Below are 26,474 nucleotides of genomic sequence, written 5' to 3'. Positions count from 1 at the left end.
TATACTTCGTCCGAAAAATACGATTAGTCAATAACTTGTCGTATGTTCGTGAGCGTCTATTAAATCTTGACAGTCTCATGATATTCACGAGTTGACTTTTTTGTCTGCCTAAGCATGGCAAAACCTTTAACATTTAGTGGTCAATTGATGGATCATTCATACATACGTAGGCTACTTAATGATTTTTTTTGTGAAGTACTGAAACACTGAACAGTTGGACATGTGCATTCAGAAGTTTAGAGACGGTCAAATTAAATAATTAATTTCTGAACACCACTGATATGTGTTTTATTATTCGTGTGTGTATTTGATTTGAGCGCGTGAAGTGGACTTTTATTTGGGAATGTCTGTGTGACGTCATAAGGCTGCGGCGTTTGTTTTTTTTTCTTAACATTTTGTCAAAATACAATTTTAAGACGTAAACCAAGTTGAATCAATACACAGCTTCATAAATCTGATCTTAACAAAAACAAAACAAGAGACATGAAAAGATCTGAAATAAAATAGAAAAAATAAATAAATAATAAATAAAAACACATAGATACATAATTGAAAAACACTTAGGGGTCTGCATTAAAGTTAAAATAATGAAATAATTTGATTGTTTTAATTTGTTCTTTTTTTTTTGAATTTTCAATGCTGTTCCAATATTTTTTAAGGTCTAGGGCGAGAAGTTTCACACTCACAACACTTCCGGCTTCTGAACTGGTTGCAGTTCCACTCTGATTCCATATGAGGGCGCTCACAGGACGAGTGCAGAATGAATGGAGGTCAATGGCGGTATACCCCTCAAAATCTTTTTTTTGTCTAGTAATTTGAATGTTGTAGTCGAAAGGAGATGCAAATAAATTGCACATTGCTGGGTGTTAGATTTTTTAGAGTCACTTATTGACTTTAAAAAGTATTTTAAAATGTCAATGACGTCATACACATCGTAGGACCAGAGATATGCTTTACGGCAATCCTTCAGTCACTTTGGTGTTTCCAGAGAATGTCTATGGTGCTTTCCAGAGCCTGTGAAAAATTAATTATACATACAATTTGTATGTCGCAATCGAGTATCGTTACAATCTGTTTTAGCCCGCGCAACCTGGCCGAGTTTGGACATTAGCCAGCTTGGCATTTGGCCAACTTTCCCTCCCACGTGAACCACTGTAGATTCAGGTAGGCTTTGACAATTAACACAGTCCACATGGGTTACTTTTTTTCGTCCTTGGGAAATGACAATAGGACAACCCTTGCCCACTATCAGAACAATTTATCATTGCACACCTGCGAGGCATTTTTTTTTTCCTTTTTCAATTGTTATTGATTTTTAGCACTATTGAGCGTGACGTTTTTCTTTGTGTTTGTTTTAAGATGGCAATACTATACCATATGTATCCGGTATTTCTTAACACAAGAATAACACAACAAGTACTCAAATTAAATTTTATTATCCGTGTAAATTTCACAGTACATGCATAACAATAGGCAGATAAAAGTGGCAGCAACCAAACAAAAAGTTGCTGCGTCGAAAAGAAAAACTTGGGCGAAAAAGTCGGCCTTAACCTTCTGATCCCGCTGATTCTGATTCGGATGCCATCAAGTGGTATCTCTGGTCGTAGTCAGTCCTTCACTGACCAATCAGCGTTCATTAGCAGAATGCTAGTGTGTTATGGGCAACAACAACTCAACCTGTAAGAAATCGAAAAGACATAAGTACTCGTTCATTCAACTTTCGACCTATAACCCATGTTGAACTTGCAAAACCTACAATCACCTAAACAGCAGTCGAGTGAAAGGACAAATTTAGCCGTCTAGCCCCATAGACTCCCATTCATTTTGCACCTATGGCGATCGCCCCCAGTGGAGCTCTGGTGGTACTGCAATGGTACGGTACAATAGGATTAATAGCGAGTGGGAAGCTGTTTTCCACAATCCAACAATCAGTTCCGTTTTCTCCTCTCTTTAGATACACGTGAGATGCAGATGTCGTTTATTAAAGAGGAGAGTGAAGACATCAGGATTGCAGATGTGTTCAACAACAAACATGAAGATACCGAGGAACAAACAGGTTTGTGTCTGAAGAATGTCCTCCATTAAAGCCAGTAGGACACATATACTGTTACCGGGTGATTCTCCAACTAGGGTACTTTTCTGTCCTTGACAGATATAAAAAAACAAAAAAAAATCCACTTTTTTCACACTTAATACATGTGTAAGGGAACCTATATATATATAAAAAAAATAATAAATTCTGTCTTTTTATATAAAATATGAGGTATTTTATATGTGTTTTTTACTATTTTGCCTCTGTCCCTAGGCCAGACTTTGGGTCTTCAACCTTATCTCACTTAATCTAATACTGGTATAATTTTAAATTAAAAAAGTATGCATAATAACCCAATTCATTCAAATCTAACAAATTAAAAGCAAGAATGGTCCCAGCAGAGGTTAATACATTGGAGATATATCAAGGTCAATTTGAGAAATACTGCCAATATGTTGATTGTATGTCATTTCTGAACCGCTCATAATTAATTCCCACGGAAACATTTCTGGATTTTTACAATGTCATCAGGTGATATTTGAGATTATTTAATGCTAACTCTTAAAGGGGTCATGACATGGGTTTTTTTTATTTTATTACTATGGTCCCCTAGGTGCAATTATAGTATTACTATAGTTAAAAAAAAAAAAAAACTTTTAAAATGTAGTGAATTATGACATTTTCCCACCCTGTTTCTCATCCTTTGATTCAAACAGTCTGTTTTGGGTTGTTTCCCCTTTAAGAGTTCAGTGTTAACGCCCACTGTTATGATTGGCTAACGACATTTGACGGAACATTTGCGGATTGAGCGTAACTGTTTAGTAGCGAGTGATGCATTCGAAGCGATGGCTCTTGCAATGATAAAACCTTATATGTTTGAGCCGGAATCAGATGAGGAATCAGAGGAAAATGAACCATCACCACAACAACGAAGACTGGATCAGCCCGTGTCCACATGGAAAGTGAAACTATTTTGAATTAATAAAAAAATTGTAACCCGAGACACTTGAAAACGGTTTATTGTTGCATAATTATTCTATAGTTTAATATGCTAACAGTTCAACATTATTTACCTAATTTCAATGAAATGATAGGGTGTACTGCGGACAAAAATGCATGCACAGGCCATATTTGAAGATGCAGCATTGATAAGGCAACATTTTTAATCTTCTATTACATGTAGGCCTACTAGAAAGGCGACATATTTTCAAGATTCTCTTATACAAATAAACTGCATCCATTTTTCCCTGACGTCAGGATCTTTCGGCAGCGTATTCAAAGATGTTGTTTGTCCACAGCCAGGAACAGCACATCTGCGTGGCATTGTAATTTTCCTGTACACAGACCCACTCGCTGTCCGTCGACTGAACACTTGTGAGGCGCGCAGCGCGACAACGATCCGAAATGAGCGTAGTTGTCTTGTGCTGGAGGCGGTCATATGCAAATGGTTGGAACGTCACTTCGCACCGTGACGTCACTTCTTACCATGGATCCAGAACGAGCTGTATTTAGAGCTTGATTAAATAAATGGCTCGTTTATAATGGGGAGGACGTCTTAAGCTATGAAACTTGCAGGACGTTTTAATGCTACAAAGACCTCTTATATTCCAAAAGATCAAGGCAAATTTGGTTTCTCATTTCATGACCCCTTTAAGCTAACACTAACAGGCTAGTCAAACATGAGATATTAGAGGGAAATCTCCATGTAAGTGATAGAGACAGGTCGGCTTGGCAAGGACATTGTCTGTGCTTAAAAGTAAAGTAGTTTGCCTATAGTACTAAAAATATAGTGTAGACACACAAACTTTACATATAATGTCATAAAGAATGTTTTAAATTGAGATATTTTATTGTTTACAACTAAATCTGACATAGTTGTTCATTAAGATGGCACCCAAAACCTCAGCAGAGAAGTCCAGACTATTCAGGGAGAGACTAAAATCTGATCCAATTAAATATGCTGAGTTCCTAAGGAAAGACAGACAAAAGATATGAAAAGAAAAAACAGCAAGGACTTGAGTCTGTCAAAGAAATGTCAGTAAGCGACCAAAAAACACAAAACAAAACGCAGACGTAATTATGGTATAAAATGGTCCTCATTTTTAGATTAGATTCAACTTTATTGTCACTGCACCTGTAAGGTACAAGGAACGAAATGCATCTAACCAGAAGTGCAATAAGCAGTAAGTACAGAATATACAAGGTCTACAATATGATAACTATACAGATAAGTATTATGGACATAATTTACAGATTTTAAATACTATCAGCATGATATACAGATAGGTGAACTATGAACATATTATAAAGATGGATTATGTAAAAGTGTATGTACACTATAGGAAGAAACTATAAACATATGAACATCATTTACACTAGTGTAATGGACAGTAAAGTGCATACCTCTTCCCTGTAGGCAGTCTCATCATTGTCACTGATGAGGCCAATCACCGTGGTGTCATACACAATGAGGTCATGACTCATTTTTGCATTTCCATAATTTATAATTCTACTACAGGTTTTATATCTGAAATGTTATTTTCACCAGAACCCGCCTTTACCAGGTCATTTCCACAACCACAAATACTTTTTGGTAAAATATTAAAACATAAAAATAAAGTTAAGGTAATGATGGTGGTAGTGTTGATTATTTAGCAGTTGAGGGTGAAGTATATGTATATACGTTGAAAAATATCAGATTTGGGCTTACATGGGAAAATTGGATCTCATTCGACTCGACATTACCGACTGAATCTAAAGAGTTTTGTGATTTATGGCCAAACCATTCAGAATATAATTATAAGCAGAAATATGCATTTTTCATATCTCCTGACCACTAGGTGGCGCTGTGTCGAAACACTGCAGGTAGTCTCAGGTCATTCTCAGGTTATGCTCAGGTCATGCCACAATGCTTCAGTGACAGGACTGTGAAATAGCTAACAGGGGAAAAAGGCATGACTTAATTCTCATCCAGCTAGCCAATTCTGACGAAGCTACTGTCATAGCCTAGGCTTTTATTAGAACAGAAAACAGCTGTTGTAGTTTTTTTTTTTTTAGCAAGGCAGCTCAAGAACGCTGGACACACAGGTACTCTGGCTCTTTTTGCCAAGCCAACGTCAAAGTTTGAAAGTCGAACTTTACCTTCTAGTTATTATTATTCTTTTTCTGAGACTAAAACTGAGACTAAAAACTCCTCCTAGAGCTTTAACTCTACAAACTTCAAACTCAGCCCAGCTCTTCAGACTAAACCCAAAAAATCCCACAGACTTTCATTGACAGGATGCTATGCTAAGCTTCAAATCCCATTAAACTCAATCAAGCTTCGCTTCTATGAATTATTTCTAGTCAATTTTAACTCATTCAAACTCATCTAATCTATTTGTCTGTTTGTCAAGATTAGATTAGATATAATTGTAATATAGTGAAGTAAATGTAGGTGTCCCGTATATGACAGTTAAAGGGTTAAGCACTGTGCTGATCTGCTGAATTAAAAATCAGAGAAAAGTACAGAAATAAAAAGCAAAGCACAGAGAACATTTTAATCTGATGTGCCTTACACTCGTACTTTTGTCTCAACACTTTTTTAATATAGTGATATAATGATTCACAAAGAGACAACACTTGATTTCTTCTTGATTTCTTCTTGATTATGGTAAATCTGCCTCTTCCACACAGAAATTCAGCTGGAATATTCCCATCCGTTTACAAGTGAAGACGAGCACCAAAGCTTCATTGATATATGTGTAGAGGAGATGGGAGATCCAGAACCCTGCAGAATCAAACACACTGAACACACTGAAGAACTAACAGGTTGGTGTTTATTCTTTATGATATTTTATTAACAAGGTTTGGGAGGAGCGCGTCAGATACTTAGCCTAATTAGCACAGGTGGAGCACACTAGGGTATAAACACAGCTGACTTACCTCTATCCATTAAAGCTTTATCAGCATCCACCCCATCTCCTCCACTTAGAGTTCATATTACACAGTATTTTGTTTGGAAATTTTTTTGATTCTCACCGCTATTTTGATTGGAAAAAAAGGCACTGCAATAAATGTAACTAAATCAAATAATTAGGGAAACTTCCTGTGAATTGAGATATTTTTTTAATTTTTTTTTTTTTTTTTTTTTTAAATCGTTAGACAATTGTTGTTGAACAAACACATTTTAACTTTCTTCCTACACAAACATGGAATTTGTGCCTATGATATTTATAAAATCATAATTTGAAGATCAATATACCTCATTCATGGAAAGTTTCAGGGACGTACTGTATAAAGAAATAAAGAAACAATCAAATTAAAATAAGTCTAGCTCTCTCTGTTCTGAAAAAAAATACTACCCTCTATCACTTTTACTCTGTTCATTTTCTTACTGCTTGTATTTAAAAAACGAAAAGAAAAACCCTCTACAAAACACTAGCTTTCTATGGTCTTTTTACTATTCTGTCTACTTGTTTTCTGTGTATGTGTGTTTAAATATATATATATATATATATATATATATATATATATATACATACAGTTCAGACCAAAGGTTTGGAAACATTACTATTTTTAATGTTTTTGAAAGAAGTTTCTTCTGCTCATCAAGCCTGCATTTATTTGATCAAAAATACAGAAAAAAATGTAATATTGTGATATATTATTACAATTTAAAATAATTGTTTTTAAATGTATTATACTTTAAATGATCATTTATTTCTGTGATGCAAAGCTGAATTTTTAGGATCATTATCACATGATCCTTTAGAAATCATTCTAATATGATTTTTTTTCTTTCTTTTTTTAATAAAATCAATACTTTTATTCAGCAAGCATGTGTTAAATTGATAAAGTGATAGTAAAGAAAATATCATTTGGGGAAGTTGTGGCCTAATGGTTAGAGGGTTGGACTCCCAATCGAAGGGTTGTGGGTTCTAGTCCCGGGCCGGACGGAATTGTGGGTGGGGGGAGTGCATGAACAGCTCTCTCTCCACCTTCAATACCACGACTGAGGAGCCCTTGAGCAAGGCATCGAACCCCCAACTGCTCCCCGGGCGCCGCAGCATAAATGATGAACACTGCTCCGGGTGTGTGTGTGTGTGTGTGTGTGTGTGTGTGTGTGTGTTCACTGCTCTGTGTGTGTGCACTTTGGATGGGTTAAATGCAGAGCACAAATTCTGAGTATGGGTCACCATACTTGGCTGAATGTCACGTCACTTTCACTTTCATGTATTAGAATTTTTATTTTGAATAAATGCAGTTCTTTTTAACCTTTTATTTCTATTATTAGAGGTGGGCATAGATTAATTTTTTTAATCTAGATTAATCTCACTGTGATCTTGAAATTAATCTAGATTAATCTCCCGAATTCTCCCGACGGCATTCAGAATATGTGTTACCCAAATAAAATTGATGGAGACGGAGTATGTGTGAAACAGGCGTGAGCAGGACCATAGCTGGGGTCAGCAGGGACACGGTGAAGCTTGTACCAGTGCGCCCTGTTTGAAATTGTCTAATTTGTATGTTCGTTTATTTTTGTAGGTGTCAAGATACACAAAAACAATAATTAAATGTAAAATAGCACTGGATAGTCTTCAATGTAAAAATTAAATATACAATGAAACCTACATTTATTCAGACACCTTCAACATTTCTCATATTATTACAGTTTTGCTATATATATCAAAAATTATATCTGGTGTCTGAATAATTTTTGGTTTGACTGTTAAAACTACGGAGTAATTCAGTCAAGAGCAGTGAGTGATTTTCATTTTCATTTTCTTGGATTAACATTACAGCAGCCATTAGCTAAATTAGGCGCGGTCACTTTAAGAGACGATGAACGCATCCAATATAATACACATCACATTTTTCCTCAACTGTTTACTTTCACTTAAGAAATGACTGAGTTTTTTCGAGCATAATTTCCAAGCTGGATATTTTGACATATTTCGTATGTATTTGTCGGCACAAGAGCAAAAATATGAAATTCGATGTTCAAGTGTTTTGATCAAAAAAACTTGAAAACGCTTATTTTTAGCTTCTCGAGACGCCTTTCTCTGCGTGAGCCCTGAACACCAGAACTGAATTGGGCTCTTTCTCTTTTTGTTTGTTCAAACTGTGATTTGTATTTGTTCGTTCAGGTGCAGGAGGGACTTCGAGGTGAACTTCGCAGAAGAGAGCTCGGTTCAGTCTCGCTGTCCGTGATACGCGGCTCTCTCTCTCTCTCTGTCTCTCTCTCTCTCTCTCTCTCTCTCTGTCTCTCTCTCTCTCTCTCTCTCTCTCTCTCTCTCTCTCTCTCTCTCTCTCTCTCTCTCTCTCTCTCCGCACCTAACGGCACGTGCTACTCTGTTCAGCTTCTCCGCGTCTTGTGTTTGGATGCTTTAATGTTTAAATCGAGAAGCGGCACAGCTTAACAACACGAGAAAGATAAGCTTTCGTGAAGATGCGCAGCAGTGGCCCGTCAACTGTCCTGAGCATCTTTTTAGGCTGTCCTCAGCGAGTCAGTTATATAAAATATCACGGTGAAAGTCATCATAGCTCGCTTAGTATAGACCCAGCTCCCAACACAACTTTGAGAATAGATTAACAGAGATATTTTTTTTTATCGCCCGATAAGAGTCAGTAAGAGAGTAAGAGAGATAACGGCCCACCACTACATACATACATACATACATTAGTGCTGTGTATTGCCAAGAATCTGGTTTGTGTTCAACATTAAGTGTTTCAGTGAAAGCAAACGGTTTTCCACAATCCAACAATCAGTTCTGTTTTCTCCTCTCTTTAGATACACGTGACATGTCGTTTATTAAAGAGGAGAGTGAAGACATCAGGATTGCAGAAGCGTTCAACATCAAACATGAAGATACTGAGGAACATGAAGATACTGAGGAACAAACAGGTTTGTGTATTTTGATATTTCTGAAGAATGTCCATTAAAGCCAATAAGACACGTATACTGTTACTACCAAGCTGGGATTTCAACGTTGAAACAACTTCAGGTACCATTAGTGTTGGGTATCGATCGGGTTTTATGCGATACCGGTGCCATTTCGATACTTTTAAAACCACAAAAAAGGGGTTTGAGCCAGTTATTTATATCTTTTGCTTTAGTATGTCAGAAGGAAATATTCGTTTACATTTCCAAACATTCATCAAAACCTATCACAAAAGGTCAAAGCATCTCTAGCAGAAGTGACAGTGCAATGTAGCAGAAGAACAATTTCTTACCAATGTTTCAAGAACAAGCTGGATCCTCGATGACTCTACAAGGGGAAAGAAGAAAGAGTTTACTGAAAGGTTCTTCACTTTTATACCATTTCTTTAAACCAGTGGTTGTGAAACCTTTTACCACTTCAGAAATTTGTTATTAAATATTAAGTTCCACCATAATGACCAACATTACATTTCAGCAGCGTAGTAGCCAAACTATTCAGCTACAGCTCTACAGGTAAAAAATGAGGAAGTTTTGAGCCTGACACCTTGAGAACCACCGCTTTAAACAAGCGTAATTTATTTTTTAATTCATTTTCATTTATTCATCTGTTCATCTGTGATAAAGCAATGCAAAATTGACACATGGGTATTTATTTATCTTCTGCAGGTTACATGTCCTTTATGCTACCCATTTGTAAACTCTGGTTATACTTTACTATTTTCAAAAGATAATAAAGATAGCGATTTTCTTACCTTATTTTGCCAGTGTTTGCAGGACCTCGCAGAACACCTGACCCTTCTTGTGTTCACAGTTTTTGTTCTCCTTTGACATGTCACGACTCAGATTCGCTCAAAATAAAAACAATTAACAGGCAAATATGAAATAATTCGGGACCGACCGAGCAGTCAGTTATAACGAGCAGCAGCTCACAGTAAGCCGCCTCACTCACAGAAAGACGACAATAAACGGTCATATTTTAGAAAGGCGCGAACCGATTCATTGTCCAGTTTCCTGAATGACAGCCAGATTAACCAATTATGATCGAAGTAACAAAACAAAACAAAACTACAAATGGGAATCGTTTCAGTGTGATAAAGCAGCGAAATGTGTTTAGTTTTATTGTTAATGATGATAATATTTAACATATACCTTTAGATTTTATAATAGGTGTTATGATTCAAATATTGTAAAATGCTATTAAAATAATAATATTTCAGTATTAATCGAGTCGATTAATGCGTATACGCGTTATGAGTAATTTTCTCCTGATAACCCCTAATAGAACTTAAGTTACACTTTCAGTTTTAATCATACAGATAAGAGCAATACATCAACTGAATCTTTTTTTGGATACAGACATAATAACAATAAAACTTTGTGCACTTATAAAATAGAGATAACACACAAGGTGTGCTGTCTGCTCTGATCTTGATTTACAAACACGTCATTAAAATGAAGTGTAACTCCATGAATACTCAACGAAGAGACATGAGAGAGATATCTATAGAAAGCTTGACATATCTGACATGAAAGCTTTTAAACTAAATATGTGCCGCCGAAAACAAATATTCTGTGATAAAGTAATCCATATGAAAACAATGCGATGTCCGTTTTTAACGTCTCCCTTCATTATCTTCTAATGTGACCACGCCCCCGCACTTTATTTATTTATATGTTCTAGTTTTCACATAACGTGTAAACATTTTACTAGTTAGACTTTTTCCAAACTATACTTCCTGACTAAATGTATAATCAAGTGAAATATTATGAAGTTTCAATAACAATATACAATACTATACCATTCAAAAGCTAGATGTAAATAATATAAATGTAACAAATAGATAACTGTAACAAATGTAAAAACAATGCTTTTCTTTCAATTTATCCACCCTAAAAAACCTCTTTTCTCTTTCAACATTAATAATGATAATAATAATAATAATAATAACAACAATAAATGTTTTTGTAGAAAATCAGAATATTAAAATGATTTCTGAAGGATTGTGTGAGTGGAGTAATGATGCAAAGAATTAAGTTTGAAAGTCAGCTTTGATTGTTCCTAATAAACTGTTTAACTGCTCCACCAAGTGGATATTAAATTATGTTGTGGGATAATTAAATATATTCTAAATAAACTGCAAACATAAAATTATATAGATTTATTTTGTTCTCACATTCTTTCTTGTAACTCCTCACTCACAGTGACACAGCTGAATGAGAGGCTCATTATGCAGCTCATTATGCAGCTCATTATGCAGCTCATTATGAAGCTCATTATGCAGGCCTTTGTCTTCTCAGGTGTAAATCACAATGATATTCATGATAGCTGACGCCTACTCACATATGACTTTTACCAACAAAAATTGTCTTAGAAAATTTTAATCAATATATTGTTTTCTGTGAGTGAGTAAACAAGATGAATTTCAAATTTTTTCCCAGAAATACAATCATGTACATGCATGCATTTCACATATGATTATAGCCCAGTTTGTGCTGATTACAGTGATATTAGACTTTACCCATTTAGATATTTATAAGAAACTGAAAAAAGCACAAATATCAGGGCATGACAAAACTTCTCCAGGCCCCAAAAATACCCTTAGACTCCAGAGGGTTAATAATATTTTCAACGTTGAAACCACATCTGACTTTACTTCAACTGTATTTCAACGTTGAAGGTCGGTCATGTTCTGGTTGGGTATAAGATTATTATAGGGTAAAATGTCCTTTCTAATGATGTACAGTCAACCGTTCCTTAACCCCTTCAGCTCTTAGCGTATAAAAGTGACATTATAGCTAAGGCCGGTGACACACTGGATGCGTGGCGTAAGCGTCTCTGCTGTGGTGTAAGCGTCTGTTTTTAATTCGGCTCCCAATGAGACGCAGGAAACGCATGCATGCTAGAAATAGAACCGACGCCTATTTCTCACGCGACACACAGGAGTGTTGGAAAGTGTTTCCAGGCAAAATAGCATAGGAAAATGTTTATAAGTCATTTTGTACATAAATACATATTAATGACATTTTGATGTTTGAAAGTCTATAGGTTGACATAAATTCAGATATAAATGTAATTTAATAAATAATTACCTATTTTCAAAAATTGGACCTGTCAAACATAATCTATTTTGCCGTCAATACTGTTGACGGTGTCTTTTTATCTACAGCCTTCCACAACTCTCTCCCCATATGTGAACAAGGGTGATCCAAATCATGTGACTTGACACTTTTGAGTGTGTAACCACGGATGATGGCAGGTTAATTAAAGAGGTGGAGAAATACCGACCACTGTACGATCCTACATGTGGTCCAATCGAAGTTTGAGGGTGCAGGGAGTATAAAGTCTATAACCAGCTAATGTTTGTCACCAGCACACACTCCACTGCTGTCTCCTGCTTGCCCTTGCCTTTTATAAACCCCTTCAATACATAACTAAATACCTAATTGACCTACAAATCCTTTTATATATATATTTTAGCGTCCAGTTGTTAATTTAGTCACGATTACATTGTCTTCTGAACAGAAAAAGGGTGTTAGTTGAAGGATATTTGTGGTTAATGGAGGTGCCACGCAGAGCATCAGTTTGGTGGAGGAAGCACACAGTAATCACCCCGAACTGTGTTGATAGTGTTAGTAGTATTGATGAGAGGATATTTTCTCCCCATAGATGATGATGATGATGATGATGATGATGATAGCAGAAGAAGCTGGAAGGAGCAGAGAGATGCTCTTGTGAAACACAACCAAAAGCTTCCTCCCAGTGTCTCTGACGGTGGGACAGTCCAGGAATGGAAATACGAGGTTGAAATGTCATTTCTTCTGCCTCATTTGAGTCCAAGAAGGTCAGTATCTACTTGAATCTCCTGGTTTTGGTTCTAGAGGTACTTAATACCTTCTAAAGATAGGTGTTACTGAATTATCACAAGGACCACTGTTACTCTGTTTCAGCTCAAGATGTGAACTGGGTCCAGGAGAACCTCTGGAAGACACCCAGGACTCCAGTGATCTGAGCTCAGTAGAGGAGCGCACCGCTACCCCTCCAGCCCAAACCCCGTCCACACCCCTCTCCCCAGCCCGTCCCGTGGAGCGCACCGCTACCCCTCCAGCATCAGAGGGGTGTAGTGCCCAGACCCCGTCCACACCCCTCTCCCCGGCCCACACCCCCACTCAAACCAGACCTGCCCCTGACAGCAGCAGACCAGCAGTGAGTGAGGATGAGCAGCTCCTGGACACCGTCCCCGTCCCCGCTGCGCACCAGGAGATGTACTCTTTCGCTCTGAGTTTGGTGCCTAGACTAACCAGACTGTCCCGTGAGGCCCAGGCCCAGGCCCAAGCTCAGTTTTTGACATTGCTCTCTGAACTGGAGGACAGACAGCTGGCACAGATGGACACCCCAGGCCTGTGAGAGGAGGCTTCCTCTGTTCCCCCTCCGCTGCATCTCAAGCCCAGTCCCAACATGACCCCGCAGGACACTTCTGTCTGACCCTGACCCCCACAGCTACCTCAGTTTGGGAATAATGGCCCAGGGAGGGTGTCCGGTGCTGGATGATGAAGGTCTTTCAGCGCGTACAGTTATTCATTTTAGGTCAAACTCAAACCCAGTTCGAATCTTAGCTACTCCGTTTTAAGATTTGATCCGACTCCATTAAATTATCTAATCTGACTCCACGTGCGCCCCACGCTCCCTAACTCTCCAGTGTCATCAGTAGTCCCCCTCTGTTACCCATGTACTCAATCTGGCTACAGAATCCCCCTGATCCTCTTTCTGCAGTCCTTTAAATACCTCCGACCCAGACAAACACCCCCCGAGAGGAGACGGGAACTGACCGTTGAGTTTGATTACGCATAGCCTCATCTGCATATCATCACTATACGACGTGCCTCCATATCTAACACCGTTCATACTCTACGACTGGAGTGGGATGAGGTGTGTGTGTGTGTGTGTGTGTTAATACACTGTTTCTGCTCTCCGTCTCAGGCGATCTGAGTGTCTGAGCTTTCTGTCATTCGTACACATGTAAATACTTCAGTTATGAAGCTTAACGTTATGTGCAATAATGCATCTCTTTTAGTGTAAAGAACAGAGTTTTCTTATTTAAACGTTTATAATGTTCAATTGTTTAATAAAAAAGTCTTCTTGTTCTGTCTTTCTGTTCCTTAACAGAAGAAGGGCTTTTCTTCGTTCAACAACCGTTATCATTTTCAATAGAAATAGGGTACGCTGTAGTGGAAATTATATTTTATTTAATTTCTCTTAATAGTGGGCTTCGTGTCATGGACGTCCTGTAACGCTTACGCAGGGATGCACCTGACAAGGATTAGATTTGGGGCTTTTTGGCTTTTCATAAAGTGATTATTCAGACTAATGGAAAGAAAACATCCACAAGACACTTAAGTATTTGTTTTATAGCACTTTATCTATTTGTGTCAATAGATTTCAATTACAACACATATTTGTAAAGGCCGTTTTCTCAAAATGAGTTTTTTTTTTCTCCAACACTGAGCCATAAATCAGTAGCACGCGCACACCAAAGTTTACATCTTTATTCCCATGTTCCCAAGGTTTTTACAGAGGGATTTGTCCATATATAATTTTCTTGATTAAATACAACATTTTATTCCCCCCAAAATTGTGAAAATGTATTGTTTTCCTGATTTTCAGAATTATGGAGTGACAAAAAGAGACCGAATTCCCTCTGTAAAACCATTTGACTGATGATGTATGAAGAAGATGTTCCTCTTCTGTCTTTATCTCTCTTCTCGTCTCTGTGACAGTGTTTGAGTCCAGTGTTGATGTGAAGTTATCATGACCTCGTCATATCGTGATGCAGTGGCGGCTGGTGAAAAATATTTTAGGTGGGGCTGTTAAAGCGGGGGGTCTGGGGGCTCCTCCCCCAGAAATTTTTTTATTTCATAGTTGTGATTACCTGCATTCTGGTGCATTTTAGGACACCCATGTCCCTTGCTTATAGCTCAAACCAGTCAATAACAATGGTCTAAAAAGACAATATTAATTGAACTGCCATGTAGAAATCAACAGTTTCACAGGTAATGATAATGAACAAGTTGCAAGTTTATTATGCTCCGTGTCCAGATAGAAAAAGTGCAAACGCATAACAATAAATTATAATAGGGAATACAACAATCTAGTTCTTTAATCAATCCCCAGCTGTAGACTACATATCTTTAAAAGTTCACTGTAGACAAATTGGATAATGGATAACAGTCTGTGTTGATAAAGAGAGAAGGTTCTCAAAGAAAGGGTGGGACAACATCCTTGAAGAACATGAAGTATGAGAAGAGAGAAGATTTCAACATTTTAACTATTATGGAAACACAGTAATCCAGCTCAGAACTTCAAAACAAAAAAAGCAAACATACGGTTACATTTCATACTGAGATCACTATTTTAATGGGAAATGTGTGTGAAATATGATGTGTGTGAGTGTGAGTGAGAGAGAGACTGAGTGAGTAAGAGAATGACAGCATAAAAATGAATACGCTAGATTTACAATGTAATCCAAATAATTTCTAAAAGGTTTCTCTTATACAAAAAAGAGAGACACAGACATCAAGAATCAGCCTGTGAATCTCAACAATGGTGACAATTATAAAGCATGTTGCTTTATAACATCATAAAATGGATTACATTGTGAAAGTTAAAAATATTACGCCGTACAAGGCCAGTGCTGCTATAATTACTAAAGTTAAACTAGCTCAGAAGTTAATTAACTCTGCTCGTTAACATCAGGTGTCTTCAATGTTGGCAATAAAAAATAAAGAATTTTTAATTCAGATATTTGTGTTAAAAAAAAATTGTAAATTTTACTCATTTTAAATGGTTAACTTTTAAGAAATTAATTTAATGACTAAATTCAATTTTTTTTAATTTAATCAATAATATTGCTTGTAATCTATCGGAGAGATAGATGGGAGGGTGAGAGAGAAAGAGAGAGAGTAAAGAGTAGAGAGAGACTAACACATGGTGTCTGTGACAGTTAGATTTGTGTATGAGAGAAGTAGATGGAGTGAATGTGTGAGTGAGAGTGAAGGGGATGGAGAACTCTTATTTGTACAGGAACTTTGCTCGTCGAGTGGCAAATCTCTCAATGACCCTTGTGTTGAAATCTGGAATGTCCCGTGTGAGTTTTTTCTCTATAGAGAGCATAGCCAGAGCGTTGAGGCGATCTTGTGCCATCGTGTTCCTAAGGAAAGTCTGTATCCTCTTTAAAGTTGAGAAGCACCTCTCTGATTCTGCGGTTGTCATTGGTGTGGTGATGAGGATCTTGAGAAGACTTATAGTTTCGGTGAATGTGTCTTGAAGGTTATTTTCCATTACAACCTGAAAGAGAGCCAGTGCACCACTGCAACCCTGGAAGTCCTCATTTTCATAGATCAGGGACAGTTCTGTTTTAAGTCTGGCTTTGTCCAACATGGGATAGGCATCCACTGTGGTTCCTAGTGCTGAATCCGGGAACTTTCTGCTGTGTTGTGGAAACAAGTCTCCTTGCAACAGAGTGGCACTGATGAGATGATTGGTGAAAGAACACCTCTCCTTGGCATGGCTCATAATGGTATCACATACCTATGCAACGATACAGAATTGTAGAAAAGTAAGCACAAAACATTAAGTTTTCACATTTCTCAGTTCAACAATACAATAAAATCAGCATATTCACAGCAGTTACAATTTTGTTATGAACAAGTAAGTTTTATTAATTATAATTCACACACTAGCTGTCATTCTCTTATCCACTCAGTCTCTCTGTCTCACACACACACACACACACACACACTCGCTCGCTCTCTCTAAGCTTTATTGGCTGTCTGTGTCATTCTCACACATACACACCATATACACAATAATTAATAAAAGCACAATTGTGAAAAAAAAAAAAAAATCATAATTTCTGCATTCTCCAGTAGATAGATATGTCTAATAATTACAATTCAGAATACAAAAATGTGCAAACGAACACGAATACATATAGGCTAATAGAATACAGAAATAGAATTTCTGTTACTGCTTACCTCTATTGACAGATGCTGTTGCGTTTCTTCTCCCATTGCCCTCTGTTTCTTCAGGGGTGGTTCCTGTACAGGTCCCCTATACTCCTCATCCTCAACTAGCGAAGGAACGGAGTCCCTGATCCAAAATAAGTTTCACAAGTCACTGTCCACCCTGAAATTACTGTATCAGAAACCAACTTGCTGGAGATATAAAAATAATTTTAATAAAACTGTATTAAAATATGTGCTATTGTTGTGTTGGGCCTAGTCAATGTTATCTAGATTCATCACAAATAAATTCACTAGTCTAACATGTTGGTGAAATTGTGATATTTATGATAGGCTGTATTGTACTCAGCCATGTGGATTTATGATTTATTGTTTAGGCTACATAAGCATGTTTTCAGCCAATATGCAAAATCATAGCCTACCTGATGGCCTGAATGCTGTGAGTGAACCTCTGGGTGATCCCTGCGATGAAGACAGAGTCTATGTTCCTCTTCTGCAGATGGTTAAACAGCATGTCTACATGTGGCATGATTTTGTGGAATAACGCCAGGATGAAACAGAAAACCTCATCGTCCAACATTCTCATACAACTCCCGGCCTCTCTCTTCGATATGGCATCAAAGTCTCCTCTGTCTCGAATGGTTTGGAAGCACTTAACCAGTTCGTCTTTGTGCTCGTAAACGGTGTTAACAGCTCGACTGTGGAAGTTCCATCGCGTTGTTGAAGCACCTGGAAGTCTGTGTGCCACCACTTCATCCAGCACTGCCATTCGTTTGAATGACTTGGAAAAATGTAGAAAAACCCCCCTACATCTGAAAAAAAACTGGCTGATCTTTGGGATGTGGGATGTTGCCTGCTGCATAATGAGGTTCAACTGATGCGCATAACACTGAACGTAGTATGCACACCCGTAGACGTCTTGCACTTTACGCTGCACTCCACCAGTAGCACCCTTCATCAATGCGGCACCATCATAGGCCTGGGCAATTCATTTTCCCTCTTGTCCCGCAGGAACCTTTCCAATAATGCAGTGGCAATTGTATCAGCGGTCGCATTTGGAAGCGCGATAAACTCAAAAAAGCGTTCTTGAATGTTGTTGTGGCCATATATGTACCGTAACACAAGCACAAGCTGACAATGAGTGCATATGTCGGTTGTCTCGTCTGTCTGAATGGCAATATAATCCGACTGTTTCACCTCTTCCAGAATGCGGTCTCTGAGAACTGACAACATGCAGTCTAACAGTTCATTCTGCACGGTCTTCAAAGTGCCTTTAAAAACAGTGGCGTTCTCCAGATGCACCTCCAACTCGCGGTCGATTGAGGCCATGAGATCAATTAGACCCAGGAAGATGCCAGGGTTTTCTGAGGCTTCACTCTCATCATGACCACGCAAAGCAAGTTCAAAGGCACCACAAAATTTCACGGCATCAATGATCTTTGACAAAATATGCCGATTCCTGTCCACCTCTTCATTGTGCTTCTTATCGCAATGCGGTGTCCCTCATCTAGCTGTGTGGCTATGCTAATTCGGCCTAACATGGCTAGCTTCACAGAGTTGTCCATATGCACTCTTGCCCGTTCGTGTTTCTTAATGCGTTCTGACATATGTTTCAGGTCTGTTACCCCGTCTGTGTCCACGAGCTATCACAAGCACTTGATTTAAACAGTAAGCAAGGGAAGCAAAAGATTGCATTGGCGTAACCACAGCTAGTAAGCCAAAGCTTTCGATTGAACCAACCTCGGGAAAATGATCTCTTGTAGGTTTTCTCCTTTTCTCGCGCCTGTTGGGTTATATTCACTTCTGGTATGGTCCGAGTTCTTTTACAATTAGTTTTTCCGCTAATGTTCTTCTTTCAAATGGATACAGGTGTAGAGATTTAACTGAATTTGGGGCTAGCTCAACTCCCACGACTTCATTAAAGCTACTCGACTTCATCGGCGCCTCCATACTGCACTCGTACTCCTCTGAGGTAAATATCCCGTGGTGCAGCAGGTGCACTGCTCTAATCACAGGCGATATTTTCAGAGCCCCCAAACCATAAAATTTGACGACGATGATTGGCAAAATATAAACTTTTTTGCGTAGCAACAGGGTATCCATTGGCTTAAATTCCAGCACTGTTGGGCTGAGCGAACTGGAGCCCAGGGAAGACAGCCTATTGGCTACTACTACACCAACATGAAGTGAATGCAAATATCAATCTGGAGAGTTCTAAACACATTCTAAAGTAAAACCATTAATAGCATGTCATTAACACAGATTATTTTTCAAAATGAGAGATTATTAAAAGCTTATTATTATTAAATAAAAAATTAAATAAAAATAAAAACTGACAGGGAGGTCGGCGCCCCAGCGCCCTCTATGGGCGAGCCGCTGCTGTCGTGATGCAATATGTTACTCCATTTGGAAAGATATTTAATTTACGCCACTGCAGTTGCAGCTTGAAGTCGCGCTGGTGTTAAAAAACTATTTTGAAGGTATTAAAAAAGGTAGTAATGTTGCTGGTCCACGTTAGCATTGATAGTAATACTCCGGAAGTCACTGTGAACCAGAAACTGAAAATAGTGTTTGTTTAGCAGAAGAAGACTCGTTCAGGTTTAAAACTAGTTTTTGGGGTTACATGACGATTTAAAAAACAAAACAATAACCTATTTTAATTTTTGGGTGAATTATTCCTTAAATGTTAATAAACACCAAACACAAAGAGAAAAATCACTCAGATGGATTGATCAATCAAACAGATTTGTTATGTTTTTAGTTGGCTTACAACTGGACACAATATATTTTGTTTTGAGCAACATGCTGAATATTTAAAACCGTAGAATTAATATATTTTTTCTTTGATTTGTTTCCTAATAAGAAAAAAGATGTCTTCAGCGTCTCTGGCCTGTGTCAATGGCCTTTTAATAGACTTCATATGTTCACATAAATGGCATTGTGCAAATCTAGAACAGAGAGTTGCAATAAGGCAGAAAACAGCCAGTTGCTGATCGCGTGAAGGCTAAAGTATACTTCAGACGCACGCGCTCCGTCAGCATTAGCTTATTCTCATCATCAAGAGAGCTCATGCACAGCCGTGCACCGAAAGAGACAGGAGAGAGCACATGACACCAAACAAACACAACACTCACGGAAGACTGTGACAGAAACGTGGTTTTCTCCAAAACAGACATTACTCCTATAGTGTGACGGGAGCTGCAAAACATCAGCATGGAAACCTTAATCACCTGGTGTCCAACTACAAGAACCACCTGAGCTCTGTGACTGCCAACAAGGGCTTTGCCTTCAAGTACCAAGAGTCATGTTTTGTGAAGGGGTCAAATCATTATTTCAACCATAAAAATGGAAATGGATGTGTTTTTCTGGATTTTTTGTTGTTAATCTGTCTCTCACTGTTCAAATAAACATAGCATTAAAATTATAGACTGATCATTTCTTTCTCATTGGGCAAAAGTACAAAATCAGCAGGGGAAATGATTTCAACAATCCCCACACCAGGGGACATGAATAGGAAAAAATATATTGATCAAAATAAGCAACAGCTGTCCACAACAGTAGTCTACATCATAGGTTTTTATTTATTTTTTTCTATTGTGCTTGTAAATATTAATTTTTTGAAGAAAAGATCAAATAAACCTGGTAGGTGTCGGTATGTGCTCATGGCACCTGCTTCATGAAGATCCAGGAGGTGTTTACTGTTGTCATTTCTGTAGTTACTCTGTAATAAACGACCGAATCGCCACATGAGCGGATGAAGCTTACTAAAGACCCTCCTTCATTCCATTAAACTGACCAATGGTCAGCCCAGTTGTCTCGAACAGTTCCTGCCCCACTCTGCTTACCCCCAAGAGACACAGAAAGCACTCAAACACTTTTAGGATTGCATATATGTGTGTGTCTGTGCTTTTTCCGGCTGTAAAAAGACAAACCTTTGTTCTAATCAAGCTCTTTACAAATAAATAAACAAATAAAAGTAAATAGTTTAACATTGGCCAACGTTTATTAAAACACATATAGTGGAGGAATTAATCTCTGAACACCCCTGATTATGTGTTTTATTATTCGTGTGTGTTTGATTTGAGCGCGTGAACGGGACTTTTATTTGGGAACGTCTGTGTGACGTCATAAGGCTGCGCTGTAAACCAGACTTGCAGCTTGTAATTCGACTGAAGAAAGGTTTGTGTGTTAAACATTTCAAACATAAGTGTTTCAGTGAAAGCGAACTGTTTTCCACAATCCAACAACCAGTTCCGTTTTCTTCTCTCTTTAGATACACGTGACATAAAGATGTCGTTTATTAAAGAGGAGAGTGAAGACATCAGGATTGCAGAAGCGTTCAACATCAAACATGAAGATTCTGAGGAACAAACAGGTTTGTGTCTTTTGATATTTCTGAAGAATGTCCTCCTGTCCACCAGAACCAGTGTTGCCAAGTCCTCGGTTGTTTTTCATGTCCGCGGTTTGAAGCGATCCCAATAACGTGATATTTAGCCCCTATGATGTGAATTTTACCAAGGGAACATGCCAAAAAATGTGTATTTTAATCCCGGGACGCAATATCTATCGGAGAACCCCCTGGAAAGCGATTGGGCTAGTGTTTGACTAGTTTTGGGAAGTAACTTCAGCAGGCTTTGTTGTGAAAACCTGGCAACCCTGATCTGAACGCACGAGCTGGAGATGTTACTAACTATGATTATATATATTATTAAGGTAAAGCTCTTTCTGATTCTGATTACAGGAGCGCCTTAACAGATGAGATGGGAATGAAAATTGAATTCGATTTTTTGCACAGCCCTATTATTATTATTATTAGTTTAAGAATAATATAAATATATCGGATAGATATCTAAGATATCGGAATCGGCAAATAGACAAAGCTATCGTATCAGAAGTGGTATCTAATTCATACTTAAATCTCCTTTTGCTTCTTTATATTTACAGATACTAGTCCATATCGTTATTAAATTTTAGTGTAATCATTATAAAATCTGTGATTTTAGAGATCATCTCGTCACATCTCTATTTATTTGAGTTTAGCAGGCTGTGTATTCACTGAGGAAGTGCTAAAATAAACACACACGTTTGTTAATAGATGACTGAGCCTCATTTATGATCAGTTGTGTTCAGGGTATATATTATTTATCAGTAAGATATTCATCATTCACTAGCCTGAAAGTGTCAATCTGTTTGCACATTTGCCTCTTGTAGATTCCTGTGTATCTTAATTGTAGGGGAATTATAGTTAAAACCCAAGGACGAGATGTGATGAATGAAGACCAGGAGTCAGAGATGCGTTCAGTTAATAATTTAACTTAAAGAAAATAGTTCAGTTCTCTCAACACTTTTTTTAATAAAGTGATATAATGATTCACAAAGAGACAACACTTCTTGATTTCTTCTTGATTTCTTGTTGATTATGGTAAATCTGCTGCTTCCACAGAAATTCAGCTGGAATATTCCCATCAGTTTACAAGTGAAGACGAGCATCAAAGCTTCAGGAATAAATCTGTAAAGACTGAGTTTATTAAAGAGGAAAGAGAGGAGATGGGAGATCCAGAACCCTGCAGAATCAAACACACTGAAGATACTGAAGAACTAACAGGTTGGTGTTTATTCTTTATGATATTTTATTAACAAGGTTTGGGAGGAGCGCGTCAGATACTTAGCCTAATTAGCACAGGTGGAGCACACTAGGGTATAAATACAGCTGACTTACCTCTATCCATTGAAGCTTTATCAGCATCCACCCCATCTCCTCCACTTAGAGTTCATATTACACTTTTATATGGGGGGGGGGGGGTTACTCTAGGTTCGGGTCATTCCTCATACAGCAATCCAAATATCATTATAATACTTCAGGACACTTCCTGTGAACTGGGTATTTTTGTTGCAAAAAAAAAATTATGTTAGACAAAAGTGTTGTTGAACAAACACATTTTAACTTTCTTCCTACAACAAACATGGAATTTGTGCCTATGATGTTTATAAAATCATAATTTGTAGATCAATATACCTCATTCATGGAAAGTTTCAGGGACGTACTGTATAAAGAAATAAAGAAACAATCAAGTTAAAATAAGTCTAGCTCTCTCTGTTCTAATTCTATTTTATCTGTTTGTTTTCTTTTTATGAAAAAAGTACTTGGCCCTCTCACTTTTACTCTCAAACAAAACAAAAAGAACAAAATCCTCTACAAAACACTAGCTTTCTATGGCTAGCGTTCCCCAGCCCCCTGTCTGACGCGTCCGTCTGCAACAGAAAAGGGAGAGAGAAATCAGGAGAGTGAAGCAACGGCCCGCCTCACAGAGCAGCCTTCACCTGGGTAAACCCTGCTGGCACGGCTCCGTCCACTGAACCGTATCTGGTGCTTCCTTTTTAGTGAAATCAGTCCAGGGGCTGGTGAGGTCCGAATAATTAGGCAAAAAATATAATTGCCAGTCATTACTAAATATAATGATACCATCTAGATAAGCAGCATATGCAGCATGGGGCCGCAACACCCTGTCCATCAGTCGCTGAAACGTAGCTGGCGCGCCGAACAACCCAAAAGGCAGTGTAACAAATTGGTGTAACCCAAACGGTGTCGTGAAAGCTGTTTTTTCTCTGCATAATGGAGACAAAGGGATCTGCCAATAACCCTTTAAGTCCAATGTGGGAAAAAACAAGCCGTACCGAGCCGGTCAAGCAATTCATCAACCCGTGGCATTGGATATGCGTCAGTTCTTCCTGAACTACTTTTCCCAACATATCTGATTCTCCCTTATTCAGTTTTTTTAGGAGATTGAGGTGATAAATTTGACGTGCTCCTCACCTATCTGAGCGTATTACCTCATAATCGAGCTCTCCAACTTGCCGTGTGACCTCAAATGGTCTTTGCCACTTTGCACATAATTTTGAAATTAACGCAGGGAGTAAAACAAGCACTTTATCTCCCGGTGCACATTTACACAAATTGGTTCCCTTGTTATACAGCTGGCTCTGTTTGTCCTGGGCCTGTAACAAATTCTCCATAGAGAGTGCCCCAAAGTGTGGAGTTTAGTTCCCAGGTCCATCACAAACTGAATTTCGTTTTTAGATTGAGAAGGTCCGTCCTCCCAAGTCTCTCTTATGACCTCTAGCACCCCCCTGGGCTGGCGACCATAGAGCAACTCGAAGAGGGGAAACCCCGAGGAGGCTTGCGGGACCTCTCGCACTGAGAACAACAGGGGTTACAACCATCTGTCCCAATTTTTGCCATCTTCCTGAACGAATTTACGAATCATTGTCTTAAGTGTGTGATTAAAACGTTCGACCAGCCCGTCCGTTTGTGGGTGAAAGACACTCTTGCAGAGTCCCACTGCTTCTGGATATGGTGTTGCATAATCCACAGTGACTAATGCAAAACGATGTCCTCGTGCTGATCGCTCCAATGGCCCGATGAGGTCCATGCCAACTCTCTCGAAGGGGACCTGCATTAATGGGAGGGGGTTCAAAGGCGTTTTTGGGGTGGCCTGTGGGTTTACCAACTGATACACCTGTGCACATTCTCGTGAATGCCGGCCTAAACAATTCGGGTCATGAGGCGATTTAGTGTCGTTCCTTGTCCTAAATGACCAGCCATTGGATTAGAATGTGCCGTCTGAAAAAGCATTTCCCAGCGGCTCCTAGGAAATAATAACTTTGTTGTATCTTCTTTTGTCTGAGCGTCTTGGGTCACTCAATACAACCTATCTTTAATTATTGCAAAATATGGATTTTTGGCTGCCCAGGATGGAGAGGCTGACCGTCGATGGTCCTGACCCGTTCAAACGCGTTTCAGCATCTCATCCTGAGCCTGCTCCAGAGGGAAATCATCGCGCTCCGAGAGAATAATTCTCTAGATTTGGCTCTGTTCCCCTGAGGCAGTACTCAGTGGTTCAGTCTCTCCCACCTGCATACTCACATTCCCCTCCAGTGAGGCATCTGTACATAAAACCCCCAATAATTCTTTAAACGCTGGCCAATTCGTCCCCAAAATTAACTGATGCCGAAGGTGCAGATTAACTGCCACCTCAACAATATGCTTTTGTCAGATAAATAGCAGGAGGCATTTTGTGTTTTGTGGAAGGACATTTTGTATCTGCTGAGAAGATTTGTATCAACCTGTGGTCCCGGTTGGGATTATGCCACATTGAATACTTCTACGAGGTTCATGATTTGATTGTTGCTGTGGACTCCCTTTGACAGGAAGTAAATATGTTTGATGACTGTCATCTACAATTATTGGGTTTCATTTACCATCAAACCTTCACATCTGTTGATTCTTTGAAGACAATCAAGACTTGCATCTTACCTTAACCAATATACAGAACTCTCTCTCTCTCTCTCTCTCTATATATATATATACACACACCATATTTTCCGGACTATGTCACACTTTTTTTCATAGTTTGGCTGGTCCTGTGACTTACAGTCAGGTGCGACTTATTTATCAAAATTAATTTGACATGAACCAAGAGAGAACATTACTGTCTCCAGCCGCCAGAGGGCGCTCTATGCTGCTCAGTTCTCCTGTAGTCTACACTGAAGACATAGAGCGCCCTCTCACGGCTGGAGACGGTAATGTTTTCTCTTGGTTCTAAATAAATGCAACTTATAGTCCACCGCGACTTATATGTTTTTTTGCTCATCATGATGTATTTTTGGACTGATGCGACTTATACTCCGGTGCGACTTACAGTCCGAAAAATACGGTGTGTGTGTGTATATATGTGTATGTGTGTATATATATATATATATATATATATATATTATATATTATATATACACACACCGTATTTTCCGGACTATGTCACACTTTTATATATATATATATATATATATATATATATATATATATATATATATATATATATATATATGTATATATATATAATATCTTTGTGTGCAGTGTGTTTTTGCAATACGGTTTGAATGTTGTTTATTTGTTATGATTCTATTTGGGGTGTTTATATAAAGTACACAAAAGGAATATTATATTGCTGTTTTTTTCATTCGTTTAAAACATGTTGATGCCTATGACCCTTCCTACTAATAGATTATTTATTAGCATTTACTGAGAGGAGCATGTGTTGGTTATAACTAGGGATGCACCGAAATTTCGGCCACCGAAAATTTTTTCGGCCAAAAATGGCCTTTTCGGTTTTCGGCCGATAGACTTTTATCGCCGAAACAACACGGCCGAAATGTTGTGATGACGCAAACAGAAACCTTGACCTGCGCGTGCACCTGCAAAGCGCAGACCACGAGCTCCACGCGACATTCACTTCACACCAGTGAGAACATTATCTCTCTTCATATTCCTTTATTCGCAGCAGTAAAACGCCTCCTAACAAAGAGATTAAGACGGACCACAAAGTAACAACAAAGAAAAGTACAGTCTTATAGAGTCTGTTAACACGCGTCTCATTGAGATCTTTTCGGATTCTCTGCACTTCATCGCGAATGTGCTTGATCCGCGTTATAAAGACCATTAACGTT

The 26,474-nt window shown here is 38.4% G+C and overlaps 2 protein-coding genes across 5 annotated transcripts in view; one reads left to right on the top strand and one right to left on the bottom strand.

Moving 5' to 3' along the window:
- Positions 1-26,474, top strand: part of LOC113067370 (zinc finger protein 271-like) — a 45,477-nt gene that overhangs the window by 756 nt on the left and 18,247 nt on the right. The window contains exons 2-6 of one of the 4 annotated variants that reach the window (XM_026239739.1): positions 660-770; positions 1,955-2,056; positions 5,708-5,842; positions 8,805-8,918; positions 22,417-22,578. In XM_026239739.1, the coding sequence (XP_026095524.1) occupies positions 761-770; positions 1,955-2,056; positions 5,708-5,842; positions 8,805-8,918; positions 22,417-22,578 (523 nt within the window). In that variant the 5' untranslated portion in view covers positions 660-760. Of the gene's footprint in view, positions 1-659; positions 771-1,954; positions 2,057-5,707; positions 5,843-8,804; positions 8,919-12,621; positions 12,797-12,902; positions 14,142-22,416; positions 22,579-26,474 lie in introns of those variants that run through there. The other 3 variants (XM_026239741.1, XM_026239740.1, XM_026239738.1) reach the window with 3 other exon arrangements.
- Positions 14,584-20,946, bottom strand: LOC113067428 (zinc finger MYM-type protein 1-like). The gene is made up of 3 exons (XM_026239837.1): positions 17,396-20,946; positions 16,986-17,100; positions 14,584-16,539 (listed from the first exon to the last, which is right to left on the bottom strand). The coding sequence occupies exons 1-3, from the start codon at positions 17,929-17,931 to the stop codon at positions 16,021-16,023; spliced, it is 1,170 nt and encodes a 389-aa protein (XP_026095622.1). The 5' UTR covers positions 17,932-20,946; the 3' UTR covers positions 14,584-16,020.

The sequence above is a fragment of the Carassius auratus genome, linkage group LG28B (genome assembly GCF_003368295.1).
Source record: "Carassius auratus strain Wakin linkage group LG28B, ASM336829v1, whole genome shotgun sequence".
Classification (NCBI taxonomy): domain Eukaryota; kingdom Metazoa; phylum Chordata; class Actinopteri; order Cypriniformes; family Cyprinidae; genus Carassius; species Carassius auratus.
This window is presented reverse-complemented; position numbering and strand designations above follow the sequence as displayed.

Coding starts and splice junctions, on each gene's coding strand:
- LOC113067428 (XM_026239837.1), bottom strand. CDS start 17,931: ATGAAGGGTGCTACTGGTGGAGTGCAGCGTAAAGTGCAAGACGTCTAC. Junction 17,101..17,395: donor CACAGCATTCAGGCCATCAG/GTAGGCTATGAT, acceptor ATTTTGGATCAG/GGACTCCGTTCCTTCGCTAG. Junction 16,540..16,985: donor AACAGCATCTGTCAATAGAG/GTAAGCAGTAAC, acceptor ATCGTTGCATAG/GTATGTGATACCATTATGAG.